Below are 16,998 nucleotides of genomic sequence, written 5' to 3'. Positions count from 1 at the left end.
GGCTTTGGGTAACCTGGTCCAGTGGATGGAGTCCCTGCCAATGGCCGGGGATTGGAACAAGATGATCTTCAAGGTGCCCTCTGGCCCAAACCATTCTGTGATTCTAGGATTCTGTGAAACAGGGGATCTGGAAGATTACACTGGAAAGGGAAAAAAACGAACGCATTGATCTCTGATGCAGAGATAGAAAGTTGGTTGTACTGGGAGACCTGCATAGGCAGCGGTAGTGACTTTGCTTCTCTTAGAGAAGATGAAAATGGGCATTGAAAGGGACCATTGAAGAACGACTACCAAAGAAAATACACTGCACCAATTTCTAAACCACCCATAGATGAAAAGACGACTACCTGCAGACTCAGAAATGTCAGCAATTACTGCCATGCTAATAATGCCAGGCAATGTGTATACAACAGCCAAGCAGATACAATGCACATTAGGCAAGTTTCTGCTTTTACTTACAATGAATATAAACACAGCCTTGTAGGTGAGACCACCACCGTCCCTGAACTTGTACAGTGCCAAGCGGATTGAGAAACGGCTATTCATGTAGGATTAGTCTGTGAGTACAATAATGTCTCTCTGATACACTGAAGTAACATTTATAGTTTATTTTGTAGTAACACTGTTGGCTTCTACCCTTCTGGTTTATCACAGCAGCGGCTGGAAGTAATTGCTGCTACAGGTTCCAGCCTTGCGTACATGCAATGTCCCAGCTGCAGTGATAAGCTGTGCTGCTGTGGCACTGCTATGTGCTGCAGTAGCTCACTCACCTTTGCATTTGTATGGATACATTGGAATTATTCCATTTTCATACTGATTTACCATAGTTACTGGTTCTGGTAACAAGAAAACATGCAGCATGCTTTTTGTGAACATGTAGGCAACAGAAAAAATAGACTTGTTCTGAAAGTGCCACCCGGAGTGCACCCTCAGCAGGTTTGCTGATGACACCAAGCTGTACGGTGTAGTTGACATGCTGGAGGGAAGGGATGCCATCCAGCAGGATCTGGACAGGCTGGAGAGGTGGGCTCATGTGAACCTCACGAAGTTCAACAAGGACAAGGTTCTGCACCTGGGTAGGGGCAATGCCAAGCACAGGTACAGGCTGGGCAATGGGTGGATTGAGAGCAGCCCTGCCAAGAAGGACTTGGGGGTGCTGGTTGATGTAAGCTGGACATGAGCTGGCTTTGGTGTGTGCTCACAGCCCAGAAAGCCAACCGTGTCCTGGGCTGCATCAAAAGGAGTGTGACCAGCAGGTCGAAGGAGGTGATCCTCCCCTCTCATGACACCCCACCTTCAGCACTGTGTCCAGCTCTGGGGCCCTCAGCTTAAGAATGACATGGACATGTTGGAGCGAGTCCAGAGAGAGAAGTGCCACAAAGATGATCAGAGGTTGAAGCACCTTTCCTATGGAGACAGGCCGAGTTAGGCTTGTTCAGCCGGGAGAAGAGAAGACTCCGGGGAGACATTAGAGCAGCACTCCAGCACCTAAAACCGGGTTCCACTGGGGCCAGGCTGAACCAGTAGCGTCTCGGCCTCCAGGAGGGCACCGGGGAGATTCCACCTCCCGCGGTCCCGCCCGCCCGCCCCGCTCTTCTAACCGCGCCCCGTGCCGTAAGCCATGAAATCAACTGGCGCCGATCACAGCGTCACCCGCGTGCTTTGCCACGTGCCGGAGGCGGAAGTGAGGAGCCGGGGCGGGCGCGCATGTTCAGCGATGGCGTTCTACTAGCGGCGTTGGTGGCAGCAGCAGCGGTTTTGCTCCTTTCCCCCCGCTTCCTTCGGTCGGTCGGGACCGGGTGGCGCGGCCATGGCCAAGGGGCAGGCGGCTGTGACCGCGGCTGTGAGCGGCGGGAGGAGGGCGCTGCTGCCGTTGCGACTGAGCGATGCCCGGGGAGCCGCCTCACGTGACTGCCGAGCGCCCCCGTTCCCGGTGCACCGCTGCCTTGGTGACTGGCAGCGCCTGGCCGTTACGGTCGTTAACGGCAGCGCAGGGCGCGGAAGGCGCGTCGGTGGGACCGGTGGGGAGAGCCGCTGCGGGGAGCGCGGTGAGAGCTTGGCGGGGAAGCGGGTGCCCCGTCACCTCACCCGAGCGCGGTAGTCCGGTGGCATGGAGAGGAAGGGGTGCGCTGCGGGCCGCGGCTGCTTTGTGGTCCCTCGGAGGGGCAGTTATCAGGGCTGGATCATCTTTCCCGAAGGGTAGACTTGATTCTCCTTTCTCGCTCTTTAAAACGGATAGCGCACAGCAGTATGTTCTCTCCATGTGTTTTAAAATAGAATGACTTTGAGGACAGAGTTCTGCCTCCTGACAGTTTACCTCATGTTCCGACTTGCTTTCTTTTCGTCAGCTAGTTTGTGCTAATGCCCCAGTGGAAACTATGCTGTCTGAGGTTTGCATTCCCTGCTGAAAGTATTGTCTGTAAAAATAGCAAATGCCAAATTGTGAGGGGTCGCCTTTTTTCTGAAGGGGGCAGATAATGAAGACTTTTAACAAAGAATAATAAAAGTCTGAGGATTTAGTTGTCAGAACCCCACACTGCTCACAGCATCCACCGATTATGCTGATAATGATAAAGGAACAATTTTAAGATCATGACAGTTGTTGGGATTTTCAAGGACATGATATTCTTGGAGAGCATCTCAGAAGTGCAGCAGTAGTGTTGTAGTGTGTTTTCAAGCTCTTGTGCATAGAGCTTCTTAGTCAGATACCTTTTTGTTTCAGGCAAGCTGTAGTAACCTCAAAGCACAATCTAATATTTTTTCATAAATGGAGAATACTTGGTGTAGTAAGAAGACTCCTGGAAAGCAAATATATTGATTAATATGTTTTTCTAAAAGTAACCTACATTTTGGTTTTGTCTTTGTTTTATTTTTTTCTCCAGGTGTAAGCATCTCTGCATCACCATCTTTACAAAGCAAAGGGAATGTTTCCTTTTTGGGAAATAGGAGGCTTTTTTTTGACACTCATGCACTGGTATGCCTCTTGGAACAAAATGGTAATTTGCTAGAAATGGGTAGCTATTTTCAATGTCATTTCGAGAGTGGCTCTAAAAAGCCACTTTTACAAAGGTTGTTACTTACTTTTCTTTGACATGTGATGTTACACAGCTTCAGTTGTATGGAATTCTTTTTTTTCTACTTCCAAAAGGAAGCAGCTTATGAAGCTTTGATTGGAATAATTTATTATCCTACTTGTAATTAAAAATGTGAAAGAGAAATCAAAATTTAAGGGTTGAGAGTAAAATCAGTTTTCAAGGTAGTGGTTTAACATGTATTAATTGTATTCCTGTGTATTTAATATATAGCACCTTGAATATGCAACAGTGTCTTTTAATAGGATTGAATATGGACTACTATGTAAAATACAGTTTTTAGGATAAAAATAGAATACTATGAAATATGGCTACTGTCATGCTAAAGCATAGATAAGGGAATAGATTATTTTGGATTTGTGCTAATGTTGCTGAGGTGGGGAAAGTAACTGAAGGAGAAGTTATGTACTGCTGAATTGAATTTTAACAGCTCTTCATCCCTGAAAAGGAGAAGTCCCAGTCCCTTTTCCCTGCCATGTAGTTTTATCTCTTCCCAGGCCAACCTAATTCTCAGAAAACCCTGCAGCTCTTTTGCTTGATTGGTATTCTGAGATGCCACTTTAATGAGCCCACTGAGCAGATGCGTGAACACCAGGACATATATAAAGTGTCAGGAGGAGGGATAAGGACAATGAGAGAGTCAGGATATCTTCCTTTTGGTGGTGACAAACTATTTTATTAGCTCAGCTATTGAAAGCAACTCACTCTCAGACCCCAGTGCTTTCTGATGCTTAACTGCTGTTCAGTTTGAAACAGTCACGCTTTTGCAGGTGTCCCTTTTCATAATTAAATCGTATCCACGACATTTTTACTCCTATATTTTGTAAGTGGAAAATTTGAGGGTATTTCTAGGGTGATGTTTTACAATAGTTTCCAATATATTCAGTTTAAAAGGCTTCTAATGGGGACTAAGAGGCTGGTAGGCCTAAAATTAGAGCAGTTAGCTCTGTTTTCAGTTGTTGAGTTTGGCACATCTTCAGCAGTACTGCAGATATATAGTACAGTATACTGAAAATAAGTATAGTATACTGAAAATAAGTGTCTGCTTTTCAGGGTCAGAATTCTTGTTCATAGAAATAACCACATGTGAGAGATGACAACCCATAATATTTCTAGGAAATTTACAGCATTCAACCTTCTGATGCTGTAATAGTGCTGTACTACAGAAGCAGCTATACTGTGTCACTGACGTAATTATTGGGTGGAGGAACTTGGATGTATGGACTCATGTTCTTTTTGTTAATCAAAGGAGTACGTTTTATTATCTTCATAACTGACATTTGTTTAAACTTGATGCTGAATATTAATAAGTGGCATTTCTGTAAACTCTCCAGATTTAGAGCTCTCTCTGAATGCTGTTGCATTTCATTTTGCTTAGGGTTGACTACTCAGCAGTCGGAGGTCATTGTATCTGCATTAGTGAAAATTATGAACACCAACCTGGATATGATTTACAAGGATATGGTCACCAAAGTACAGCAGGTTAGATCAGAGATAACGATGGGGTTAAAGTAAATAAAAACCTTGTATGCCTGCTAATGAAATACATGTTGCTATTTATTATTGCTGGACACTGTATTTTAAAGGTTTGAAGGTGAACAAACATCCCTGTGTATCTGTTGGCTATTTAATTTTGTCTTGAGTTTATCAAATACCAAAGTGTTGTGGTGGACCTTGAGATCCAGGTACTGTGTGTTGGTATGCAAACCACTGGTAGTTGTTTAATTTCAGCCTTATTGTAGCATGAAACAGAATTACTGAGAAGGCTTTCAGATAAGACATAGTAGGTATTCAGTGAGTGGATTTGAATCAGGTCAGTTCATACAAAGGTAGATCCATGTAAGGAACTGGGCATGAAAGTGTTGAATATTACCACACTGAGCTCTTAGACATCTGGCTCCAAAAATGAAACTGAAATTCATGTTAAGACATTATTTGCTGCATGCAGAACTTACACATGTTTTAATGGGATTCACGATATCTGGTGTGCTGGAATTCCCCAACACATCAATTGGTCAAATAGACAACGCTGATAAGAAGCATAGCTGAAGTACAACTTCTTGGACTGCTCTGAGGCTGGGGTTCACAGCCCCAAGGCACCTACTGAACACAAGCTTTAACTTATTTCATAGTAACTAGACTGCTCTCTTAAAATGTGAGGCAAACAGGAGCTGCTGCCTTTGTAGTATGATAGCCTTGGCACCTCTACGTGTCATGAAGTGGGATACATGGGTTTTGCACCATCTTCCGTCTGGGGAGGTTTCAGCCTGTCCTTCCTAGCTTTTAGGTTCCAGGTGAAGCAGACATGAGGGTGCTTCTTTCTCCTGTGCTGAATTTGTTCTGCAGTCAGGGAATACAGTGTTAAAGTGATGCTATCTACCATGCTCGTTTGGTTGTGTGTTACAGTAAACAGTCTACAGTAAATAATCTCAACTGCCTTCTATGCTCAGCTTTTTTGAACGAAAGTGAAACTTTTTGGTTTGTGCTAAATTAAATGTTGCTACTGGTGGTAGATGTTTTCTGAGACTGTTAGGTTCAATCCATGGGTGACTTTATACCATTAAGATTAAAATGTGCAGATTTGCATGGCATGCTAGCATAGAAGCAGCTCAAGAGGTGTGTATGCCATGAACTCTGTCTGGGCAACGTAAGACCGTACTTTCTTACAGTCTTTGAATGCACAACGGCTTGTGCAAAAAGAGAATGAAGAACTGGAAGAAGGTTTGGAACATTGTGGATGTAGCTTATTACCATTAGGCTATAGTTGGGTATGTAAAAGATAAAATGTTACACTGGTCAGGCAAAACCTTAGTGAAAAATAAATGTGTGCGTAAGAGATGAGGAAGAGAGAATAGGAAAGATTTGTTCTCTGTTTTCTCAGCTCACTGAAGAGGGGAGAGAACAAAAGCAAGCTGGAGGCAGGGAGTAAGAGAAGAGGTGCGTCCATGGCAGCACTCTTTCTGTAGTTTTTGTAATACGTCTGGTACACTGTCCCATTTTTTTCAGTCTCTTGGTCAGGTAGCCTAGTGAGGTACCTTGAGATGTCACTTAGAAATACAATGCTGCAAATTAGAATAGCATTTCCTGACAGAAGTGAAGTTAAAGTGCTGTGTCAGATTTGTAGGGTTCTTAGTCCAGAATCAAAAGCAAGAGACTACTTATTAGAGCAAGATCTTCAGAGAAGACAAAGGAGGCCCTGTTTGCATATATAGCTAGTGTAGGATGTAGAAAAATGCCTACATCCTTTTCCATCCTTGAAAGTTTCAGAGGATTCTTGTTTGTCTTCTGTCAGCTCAGTGTAACAAACTGAGTGGAGCAATTAAAAGCATAAGTAATAGTGAGTGATACTGCATAGCAAAGCAGAGTGGTACCTCCCTTGCAAGAGAGGGGTAAAGAAGGAGGTAGTTACAAAAGAGTATGGTTGTACTGGGAGTTTTGGTCTGAAAGCCAGCTTTCCTCATTTAGCTGAGAGACAACTCTTTACTCCCTAAGGCCTTTGCTAGCTTACGAATTTGAAGACTTGGAAGAAACTATTTCCTAGGCTATTAATTCAATTATTCTGATCTGTGTTAGCACTGCTGATTTTGTCAAATGTTACCAGCATTTGAGATTAACTTGCTTATTTTGTCCCTGTCAATTTATCTTGCTTTCTGAAACTCAGACAATGAATCTGAAATTGCTGAATTAAAAGTTTCAGGGTACCAGAATAGTCTATCATATTTGTAGGTACAGATGAGAAAAAGCATTATAGGTATTATATGTTCTGAGGTTTTTCTTCCTTCTTTTAAAGGAAATTGCTCTTCAGCAAGTAATGTCCCATATTGGTGGCGTGAAAAAGGACATGATTATCTTGGAAAAAAGTGAATTTTCAGCACTTCGTTCAGAAAACGAGGTAAAAATCCCTATGATCTTGAGGTCCTTTCCAACCCTAACTATTCTATGATTCTATGATTCTATATTGAAAAGTGCTATTCTAGCACTTGCTTATTTTTTCTAATGATGTAAAAAAGCATCTTGTATCCAAGGGGTTGGCTTTGGGGCCACTGTGGCGTAGCACCTTGTTGTGATTTAAACCCAACCACAAAAGCTCGTTCACTCACCCCCCCACCCCACCCCCCCCAACCCTCCCTGCTCCCAGAGGGATGGGGAGGAGAATCGAGAGAATGTAACTCCCACAGGTTGAGATAAGAACAGCCCAGTAACTAAGGTATAACACAAATCACTACTGCTACCACCAATGATAATATTGATAAGAGAAAATAGCAAGAGAAGAGAATACGATACCACCGCCGAATGAGTTCGACACCCCTGAAGAGAGACTGTGCCCTTACAGGTAACTCCCAGTTACATCCCTGGGCATGACGTGCTGTGGTATGGAATACCTCTTTGGCTAGCTTGGGTCAGGTGTCCTGTCTCTGCTTCCTCCCAGCCTCCTCTCGTCCCCAGCAGAGCATGAGACTCACAAAGTCCTTGGCCAGAATAAACATTACTTAGCAACAATTAAAAACAATCGGTGTTATCAGCTGTCTGCCCAGGCTGGAAGTCAAAACACAGAGCTTGCACCAGTTACTAAGAAGGAGCAAAACGGCTACTGGTAAACCCAGGACACACCTTCATTAATGACTTTGTTACTGGGGCAGAGCACACCCTCAGCTTATTTTTTCCAATGATGTAAAAAAGCTGCTTGTACTCAAAGGGTTGGCTCTGGGGTCACTGTGGTTTAGCACCTTCATTAATGACCTTATTGACAGGGCAGAGTACACAGTCAGCATGTCTACAGATGATACAAAGCTGGGAGCAAGGGCTAATATACCAGGCAGTTGTGCTGCTGTTCAGAGGGGCATGAACAAGCTGGGGAGGTGGGATGACAGGAATTTCATGAAGTTCAGCAAGTGGAAATGCCAAGTACTGCACTGGAACATCCCTAAACAGCAGTACAGGCTGGTGCTGACCAGATGGAAAGGAGCTTGTCAGAAGAAGCCCTGAGGGTCCTGGTGAGAACCAAGTTGACCATGAGCCAGCAATGAGCCTTTGGGGCAAAGGTGGCCAACAGCCTCCTGTGCTGTGTTAGGAGGACTGCCAGTGATTCAAGGGAGGTGATCCCATCTGCCTGGCTGTGGTGAGATTTCGTCTGGAGTGCTGGATCTAGTTCTGGGCTCTGCACAGCAAGGAGACATGGATGTGATTCTGGACAGAATCAAACAAATGGCTAGAGAGATCAGTAAGGGACTGGAGCATCTGACATATTGTAATAGACTGTGAAAGCCTAGAAGAGAAGGCTCAGGGGGGAATCTCATTAATGTATAAAAATATTTGAAGGGAGGGTATAATGTAGATGGAGACAGGCTCTTTCCAGTGTTCTCCAAAGACAGACAGTAGGTAACTGGCACAGATCAAAATGTGGAAAATTCTATTTAAACATAAGAAAAACGTTTTTTACTTTAAGGGTGGTAGAACTGTGGAATAGGACTGTATCTGTGCACATACTGAGGACATAGAGTTAAACCACACTTTTCACTTTACAGTTCTTATGGTCAATGTTACCGATTGTGCAACTTCATTAGTACTTCTAGATTATGGGGCTTTATGTACAGCAATAAAGTGTACTTTTTTTTTATTTTCCCAGAAAATAAAACTTGAACTCCAGCAGATAAAGAAGGAAGTCATGGTAAGATACCATACTAACAGAATCAAGAATTAACACTAATTAATCTAGTCTGGGTAAAAAAAAAAATGAATGAAATATTGTTGCTTTCAAGCTTTTTATTTGAAAAGGTATGCTTAATTGTTGTAATATACAGGATACTGAAATTGTGGTTGGTGGTATACTGTGGACTGCAGCAAAGACAGTTTCATGCATATTGCAGTTATGGTGACAGCTGTGAATGGTACAAGAGGTGAAGAAAAATTTAACTGAATATTTTTTTACTCGCATGTCCTTAATTCGGATTCAGAAAGTGGCTGCCCTGTCATGCTTAAGGCTGAGCGAAGTTCTACATTTAGGGCTGCCTGTTACATGTAAAGATGTGACATCCTTTCAAAATTACAACACTTAAATACTTGGTTCGGGTTGGAGTTTTAGGTTGTTACATTTTTTTTTTCTTGTTTATGTGCTTGGGGTTGTTGTTATTTGTTTATTGGTTTGTTTGATTGATTCGCTGAAGACTTACCTGTTAGCTGTCCAGAACTTAAAGTAATTTTAAATGGTTTCTTTAGAGCACTAAGATTGGTCCCATTTGTTTGAGAACAAATGACCATTGCAAGAAAACAGACTCTCTGTAGAAAAATTAACTCTATTAAGGATAAGAATTTAAGTGTCAGTACTATGTGTTCTTTCTGGTTTACCTGTCTTGAATAGCACTCCAAACTGTTTTACTGTCCGAACAAGATCATCATAATATCTGTTATTTCAATGGGTGTGGAGTCATAAGCAGCCTTTACACAGAAACAAACATTCTTCGAAGTTGAAAATTGGAAACTGGGAAACATTAACTGTTTTTATAGACTTGAGAGCTGCTTTTTCCCACTGAGATGTCCTTATTAGTTGGAAGGGTGGGAACACTCTTCCTTCACTAGGATTTGACTGAACTATCAGACTTGGATGTGTTGAGCTAACTGACAATGTGGTTGAATTCAGCCTAGTGTCTCTTTGCCATTTCTTTCCTATTTTCTTTTTAATTTCCTTTTGCCCTGTCATCTCCAAAAGTAGCATATAAATATCTCAGGGCTAATCCTGCATGTTTCATACTGTGCTATGAAGTGCTTAATGCATCCGAGTTTTCAGAATACCATTTTAAGATACATTGAGCATCTGATTTTTGAATTGTAACTTATTTTACGGTTTTAGTTGCACATAAATGAGTTAGTGTAATCCACTGTAGAGCATCAAGGATTTGAGTCATCTTTTCTTAAAAGCTTAGATGTCTTTAAATTTTACTTTTAACTGTAAATATAATTCTCACAAGGGCATGTGAGTTTGTTTGCTCATACTTGTGTCTTTTTGTCTTTTACAGGAACAATGTTGTAAAAGTTTAAGAAAAAACTATTTCTAGTTTTTATTTCATTAAACTGTAACATACCGTGTTGTAATGATGTCTAATTATAAGCCAGTTGAAGTTCAGAAATTCAGACATAGAAATTCAATGTAGTTATTGGTCAGACTAAGTTAATGAACTTTTGACTAGTTGCTGTTGGCCTGCTTGAGAGATGCTTACCTGGTTTTAATGGTAGAATCTCCCAGAACATCAGCAATCTTTTGCTTCTCCCACACATTCATCTGATCAGCAGTTTGCCGCATGACAAACTGTCAGCTGGCTGGAATTCCTGCCAGGAGGTTGTGTTAAAATGGCAGCTGTCACTGAGAAAAGCAGGAATCACAGCTACAGATGAAGTAAAACGCAAGTGAACAACTTATGGTAGTTTAAAAAAGTTAGATTTTAAAAGTATAATATTTCCTGGCTTCTAAAATGTCTGCAGCTTTTTCTGAAAGCCCTAGATGCAGTCTTTAGAAACAGGAGGGGTTTTTGTATTAGAAGGTTGGAAATTGCTTTAAAGCTATTTTGAGCATCAAGGTTGCTTCATGGAGGAAGCCCAGCTCACAGGTGTACCTAGGCATGGGTTTCTAGAAATCAGAGTGAGTTATATGATGTATGAAACATCCCCAGTATTTGTAGAAGGATGTGCTCTCAATTAAGTTCTGTTCTCAGTGTTCTGGTTTTAGAAGTAATTGTTTGGTTTTGATTCTAAGATTCAATTCTTACTATAGAGCATGCACATTTCCTGGGGAAGAATAGGAGTGCTTATATTTTTTGAAAACTATGTATGTTAATTTGAAAGAAGCTTGATTCCGGAGATATGTGAAGAAAAGCACAATATATCTATGATATATTCTATAATTCTATTCTATGATTCTGTGATTTTTTTTTTATTTGTCTAATTCTTTCTGCTTATGATTAAATAGAAAATCTTGATTGCTGTTTTATCATTTTTTGCCCATTAGGATGAAATTACCAAAGTTCGTGCTGATAACAAGTTAAACCTAAACCTAGAGAAGACCAGAGTAAAAGAATTGGTAAGTTTTGCTTTTAGAAACCTTTCAACACTGAGTAATAGCCAAATTTGGCTAAGAGCATCTTACCCAAAGAGTGTTTTCTTACTAATCCATAGTATCTTTCTGCTTCAAGATGGTATTAATCCAAGTTACTCATCCTTATGCTGCTGTAACACAAGGTGCCATGTTTGGGTTTGTATCCCTGTCTATTTTGATATTGTTTTAATGTCAGGATTAAATCACTACATTTAATATATTAGATACTTAATCTAAATATGCTGACTGGCTACTAGAGGTTTTCTGTGTTATTAGTGGATCTCTTCCTGTATTTTCACACTTAATTAAGTTTATGCATTTCATTAGATTTATCATCAGTGAAGATGTTTCATTTCCCTATAGCTAGAGAATTTATAGTGTAACTGGTTTGTAAGGAAATACATATTGTGAAAATAGTTGTCATTTATTTTTATTTTGTTGAAATTCTAGCTGCTCGTGGTTCAGATTGTTCGAAGTTTGAAATATCTGGTAGAACTGGATTGATGGGATCTTAAATTAGAGTAACATAGATGAAGAATTAGAAGATTAACAAGTTTTTGCATTAAATGTAGCGTTCTAAATAGAGTGCTCTTCTTACAGATATATTTTTTAATAGCTTTTAGGATCTTAAAGAAATTACATCTTCTAAATTGGAAGATGTTTTAATTACATTTTTCCATTAATATTATTTCTTATTCAGTCCATTTTCCCAGGTGCGTAATGAAGAAGTAATATTTATCTCCAATCCAGGCAATAAGGACTGTTCAAGTAGATATTATTTACCTTCTGTATGTGCCACTTGAAGCTTTTCATAATGATTAGTTTAGGTAGCAGCTGTGTCAGTGATTTAATATAATGACTAACAGTCTGTTATCCCATAGTAGATGTTTGAATAAAGTACAATTTGAGTGGGTAGAGTTCTTGTTCAAAGGTTAATACTTCATGCTGACATTTTAAAAAAGCATCGTATGTAATGTGTAACTGTGTAGATCATAAGCTTTGCAGTATTTTGGGCTTACCAAACTGATTTAAAGCCACTGCAACAGTGATTAATTAGACACTAGTGTTTTCTTGTATATTTATGTAGGATTCTGGAAGCTACAGTCTGTCTATCGTGCAGAACACTGAGTCTTTTGAGCAACGTGGTCTAGTGGAAGGTGTCCCTGCCCATGGCAGGGGAGTTGGAACTAGATGATCTTTGAGGTCCCGTCCAACTCAAACCATTCTGTGATTCCAGGATTTTGACTGCCTCCTAGGAAAAGCAAACTATACATGTTGACCTTCTCTTAAGAAAGTTAACCAACTTTGTTGAACAACTATAATTTCATACTTTCTGTGAAAACTGGTGTTTTTTTTTTTCCTTTTCCCTTCCCCTCTTCCCACACTTCAGTCGTCACCTCTGCCATGCATGAACAGAAAGGGAAAAAGGCAGATGAATGGGGAATGGGTTGTTTTAAAACCATACTCCCCTTCCTGAAGAAAGCAGATGGTTCAGTCTTAATTGTGCTCAATGGATTAGTTAACTGTTCCAGAGTTACTGTTTAGAATCATAGGTCTTTGTTTTTCAGAAATACAGATCTGCCAACTTTTATTCCAGCTGCTCATTAATACATACAGCTTTTGCAGAAGCAAAGTATCTGATGGACTTACTGCGCTTCACAGTTCAGAGGTGTGGATGAGCACCTGTCTAAATTGTGCTTTTCCAAAGGGCAGCAATTACCTTACAATACTGTCTCCCAAGCATTGTCAAGACAATAATCTCTTCCATATTCAGTGTTCCACAGAATTTGGAAGCAAAGCAATATGCTTGTAAGTGTGGGGCAGAAAGTTTAATGACATTGTCATGAATATCATGTTTATCTTTTTTTTTTTGGTGTGTTTTGTTTTTGTTTTTCTTCCCTCTAGTACTCACGTAACGAAAGAAAACTACTTGAAATGAGGACAGAAATAGTGGAATTGGTAAGAACTTGATAGCTGATTATTACACAGCAATTCTTTCTGTACTTGTGTTATAGACCTGGCATTCTTTTTTTGGAGTTGTTCATATCTTTAGGCACTTTAATATACAAAATGTCATTCTGCTTTATTTCCCTGTGTATTTTCATATTGGTATAGGTAACTGAACTGCCTACGAAACAAAAAGGCTTTCATCTATATTTTTAGACCCTCTGCATATATATATACAAACTGTTCAGTAATTAGATTGGCTAGGGACGAACCTGTACTTTTTGAATGCAAATTAATATACATTTTAGGAGGAAACAAAAATACAACTTGAAGAGTTGGGTTAAACTTCTAACTAAACTAGAAACTGTTGGAATTGCACTGCTTTGTTGATTTATATTTTAGCATGCACAACAAGATCGAGCTCTGACCCAAACAGACAGAAAAATAGACACAGAAGTTGCAGATCTGAAAACAATGCTGGAAACGCACAAACTTGATAATATTAAGTACTTAGCAGGTAAGGAATCTGATAGTTGTCACTGATGGTGAAACTAGTAAACATTGTTAAATGCTTGGTAAACTCTTGATTGACTATATTCATAAAGGCCCTGATTAAAAAAAAAACCAAGATTTGAAATGGTCAAGATTAGCAGCCTTAGTTGTGTACTTAAGCCAAAGTTTCCCATGATTTGCAACTTTATTTCCATGGGCTATGGCTGATTTTTTTTGTTCCTCCCCCCAGTTTATATTGTTACAGTAATGTGTATGAGGAATCTGAAGGACTGCCTGGTAAACAAGGGCCAAAAAGTGTTTCTGTGCCAGGCTTAATTGATAAAAGCAGCCTGATGCGTTTCTAAGATTTCCTCATCTGTCTGATGGAGATCTATATGCAAAATGGAACATTTCAGTTTTTCTGACTGTTCACCGCCACATACTCTTTAAACTCTCATGTTTCAGGCATTAGAAAAATAACTATACATGTGCATGTGTGCCTACACTATTGCCCTACATAACCTGCGTATTTTGACATGTTGCTACTGAGTGTGCAGTGCTATTAATGAGCAGGTTTGTGGTAGAAAATTACTCTTGATATTGATTTTTTGATTACTCTTTCACAGTGGATTTTGTCGCAAGTACAGTCACATCTATTCATAGTACTGTTCTTCAGGCGTATCCTTTAGGGAGAACCATTACTGGAAAATAAAAGGCACTTCATTAAAATGAGAGGAAATTGTTTTCCCCACCATCCCTACTCCAAAACAAAATTGCATTGTGTTTGAAGTGCTCCTTTTGCAAATAATGGCAAAACTCTTCTGCGTGTGTATCTAGAAATCAAAAGTCAGTATCATTTCAATAGAAATTTTTAAAAATTGCAAACTGCAAAGCCTTGTTAAAGAGAGCTTTTTCATATATTTGTTTGCTGAATACTTGACTGTGATTTAATAATCCTGTTACCCATTTCCTCACTTTACAACTGTAACTTGCCATATCAAGCTTTTTGGGAATCATAGAATCATAGAATAGTTAGGGTTGGAAAGGACCTCAAGATCATCTAGTTCCAACCCCCCTGCCATGGGCAGGGACACCTCACACTAAACCATCCCACCCAAGGCTTCATCCAACCTGGCCTTGAACATCGCCAGGGATGGAGCACTCACAACCTCCCTGGGCAACCCATTCCAGTGCCTCACCACCCTAACAGGAAAGAATTTCCTCCTTATATCCAATCTAAACTTCCCCTGTTTAAGCAGCTAGGGATTTCTTTCAGCTTCTTGCATCTTTCCAGCCCAGTTTTCCTGCATTTTTTTCTGTCCTTTTTCTTTGTCATTTTTGTGCCACTTCACTGTGAATTGTTTAGTTTTAAATTAAAAACCTTATTTTCTTACATGGAGAAGGGGTGGTGGTTACACTTCTAGCGTTGAAGTAAGATGTGTACATAGCTCTCAGAACATTTCTTTAGAAAGCTAATGATTTAATGTCTCCATTTCTCCCCCATTTTTATCTTCTTTCAGGTTCAGTATTTACATGCCTTACAGTAGCACTGGGATTTTATCGTTTGTGGAGATAATAAAACATGAATGTAAAGGGACTTCTACTGCCTTCATTTCTGGGTAGGAAAAAAGAGAAAAAGGAGTTTTATCTTTACCTGGACTTCAACCAAGTCTTGACTGTTTTATTTATTTTGTAAAGCAGACTGCATAGAGAATGTAACCAAAGATGTGCCTAGAAACAAACTGTACACATACTGTGCGTATTTCGAAACTTGCCTCTGCTGAAAGCATAGTATATGCATTTCTGCCATTTCCCTCCACTCGGAACTGCAGTGTATGCACCTTACTGCTGCTGAGTGTCATCGAAGCAGAGACTGACATTCACACCGATCGTCTGGGCCTGCCTGCTCTAGAGAAGGCTGTGTGGGGTTACGTTCTGCGACCTGTTCAGACCTGCTTGCTGAAGTCAGTTGCATGTATCAGACTGAAGTCCTGACTGTTAACGTAAAGCTGAAACTACGTGTTTTGTGGCTTGGAGGCACTCTTGTATAAGTATAATCTGTGTTAGCTGAATCATGCTTACCTCCCTCCTTCTAACACTTGTTCATACAGTTACTATGATCAAATATTTGTTTTGCTATTTTTATAACATTATAGTTATTAGCTTGTTTTCCAGATGGCTATCCAATCAGTCATGTTTTATGACAAGAGTACTGTGTAGTGATAGCAGTGTTTGCTGCTAGTTTTGTTTGTAATATATTTGTAGAGGTTTTTGTGACTAACTTGCTTTTGATACATCTATCTGATACTCATTCCATATGCTAATTGTTATCTTTACCACTGTAACTGGAAATTTGCAATGCAGTAAAATACACTAGTTGTATTAATTTACAGTTCAGTGATAGAAAGTGTCTCTGGTGCTGCCTTCTTGATGGAAGGGAACTGATGCTTCTAGAAAAGGAGATTTTAAATGGTGGTTATGAAACGGGGCCTTTGGCAAGGGAACTGCAGTGCTGACAGTCTTCTGGGTTTTTTGCTTTTACTTAAAAAAAAATAAAAAATAAATAAAAAATCCTGTTAGTTCTTCAAACTTGGATAGTGATTTTATTAATGAAAGCAGTAACTGAGACCTGCAAGGATGTTAAATCCAGTTCTGAGCAAGCCCATGTGAACCGGTAAGTGCAGCTGAAGGCAATGAAGGAAGGTGCCCAGTGTATCCAGTTATCTGCCATTCATCCACTGATGAAGTGACTGCTTTAGTAGCAGTGCTGCCAAGTGTGTCTCTTCAGTTAAGGGAAATTTGCCCTTCTTTTTTGCTCTTAGGAGGAGATAAGAATCTATGCATTGGTAATAAATGCTGTTAGAGCACAATCACAGCTTTCCTTAATGAAAGTAAAGCTGTTTGGCTACTCTGTGCCTGTACTGTAATAACCATTTCACTCTTGGTGGTGAGGAGTGCCAGCTTCAGTCATGTGCATGTGTGGAGGAAGCAATGGATGCCTGTAATAATACTATACTGGCCTGAAATAAAGAATTTTTAATAATTCATAAGATATGCTAAGTTATTATTATAAACACAACTTTTAAATTTGAGTTCAATCTCTTTGAAGGTAAGTCACTGCTAATAGGACTTCTTTTAAGCTAAGATTTAGCAAAGTCAACCCCCCCCCTTCAATACCGAAGTGGAAAGAACAATCAAAATAAGGAAAACTTACTGCAGACAACTGCCCCTCTGACTTGAATTAATCGATATTCAAGATCTTCGCTTTTTTGTGTTTTAGAACTATTTTTTGTACTAACTTCTAGGACTTGACACTCTTTCAAATTAGACAAGCAATAATTTGATGTTTGGAGTTACTTCAGTGTTGGTTCTTGCCTTCCC

General features: G+C 40.1%; 1 protein-coding gene across 3 annotated transcripts; it reads left to right on the top strand.

Annotated features, from left to right (window-relative positions):
• Positions 1-1,787: 1,787 nt before the first annotated feature.
• Positions 1,788-16,667, top strand: MCUR1 (mitochondrial calcium uniporter regulator 1). Of its 3 annotated transcripts, XM_065667255.1 has the most exons (9): positions 1,788-2,048; positions 2,883-2,996; positions 4,471-4,574; positions 6,883-6,984; positions 8,719-8,760; positions 11,092-11,163; positions 13,084-13,137; positions 13,528-13,642; positions 15,138-16,667. In XM_065667255.1, the coding sequence occupies exons 1-9, from the start codon at positions 1,811-1,813 to the stop codon at positions 15,191-15,193; spliced, it is 897 nt and encodes a 298-aa protein (XP_065523327.1). In that variant the 5' UTR covers positions 1,788-1,810; the 3' UTR covers positions 15,194-16,667. The 3 variants fall into 3 exon arrangements, with proteins under 3 accessions (XP_065523327.1, XP_065523328.1, XP_065523329.1); XM_065667256.1 differs by lacking the exon at positions 2,883-2,996; XM_065667257.1 differs by lacking the exon at positions 13,528-13,642.
• Positions 16,668-16,998: the final 331 nt, after the last annotated feature.

Source organism: Lathamus discolor, chromosome 2 (assembly GCF_037157495.1).
Source record: "Lathamus discolor isolate bLatDis1 chromosome 2, bLatDis1.hap1, whole genome shotgun sequence".
NCBI classification, from domain to species: domain Eukaryota; kingdom Metazoa; phylum Chordata; class Aves; order Psittaciformes; family Psittacidae; genus Lathamus; species Lathamus discolor.
The sequence above is the reverse complement of the archived record's forward strand: the minus strand, read 5'-3'. Positions and strand labels throughout refer to the sequence as shown.

Coding starts and splice junctions, on each gene's coding strand:
- MCUR1 (XM_065667255.1), top strand. CDS start 1,811: ATGGCCAAGGGGCAGGCGGCTGTGACCGCGGCTGTGAGCGGCGGGAGG. Junction 2,997..4,470: donor ATGCCTCTTGGAACAAAATG/GTAATTTGCTAG, acceptor CATTTTGCTTAG/GGTTGACTACTCAGCAGTCG. Junction 6,985..8,718: donor CACTTCGTTCAGAAAACGAG/GTAAAAATCCCT, acceptor TTATTTTCCCAG/AAAATAAAACTTGAACTCCA.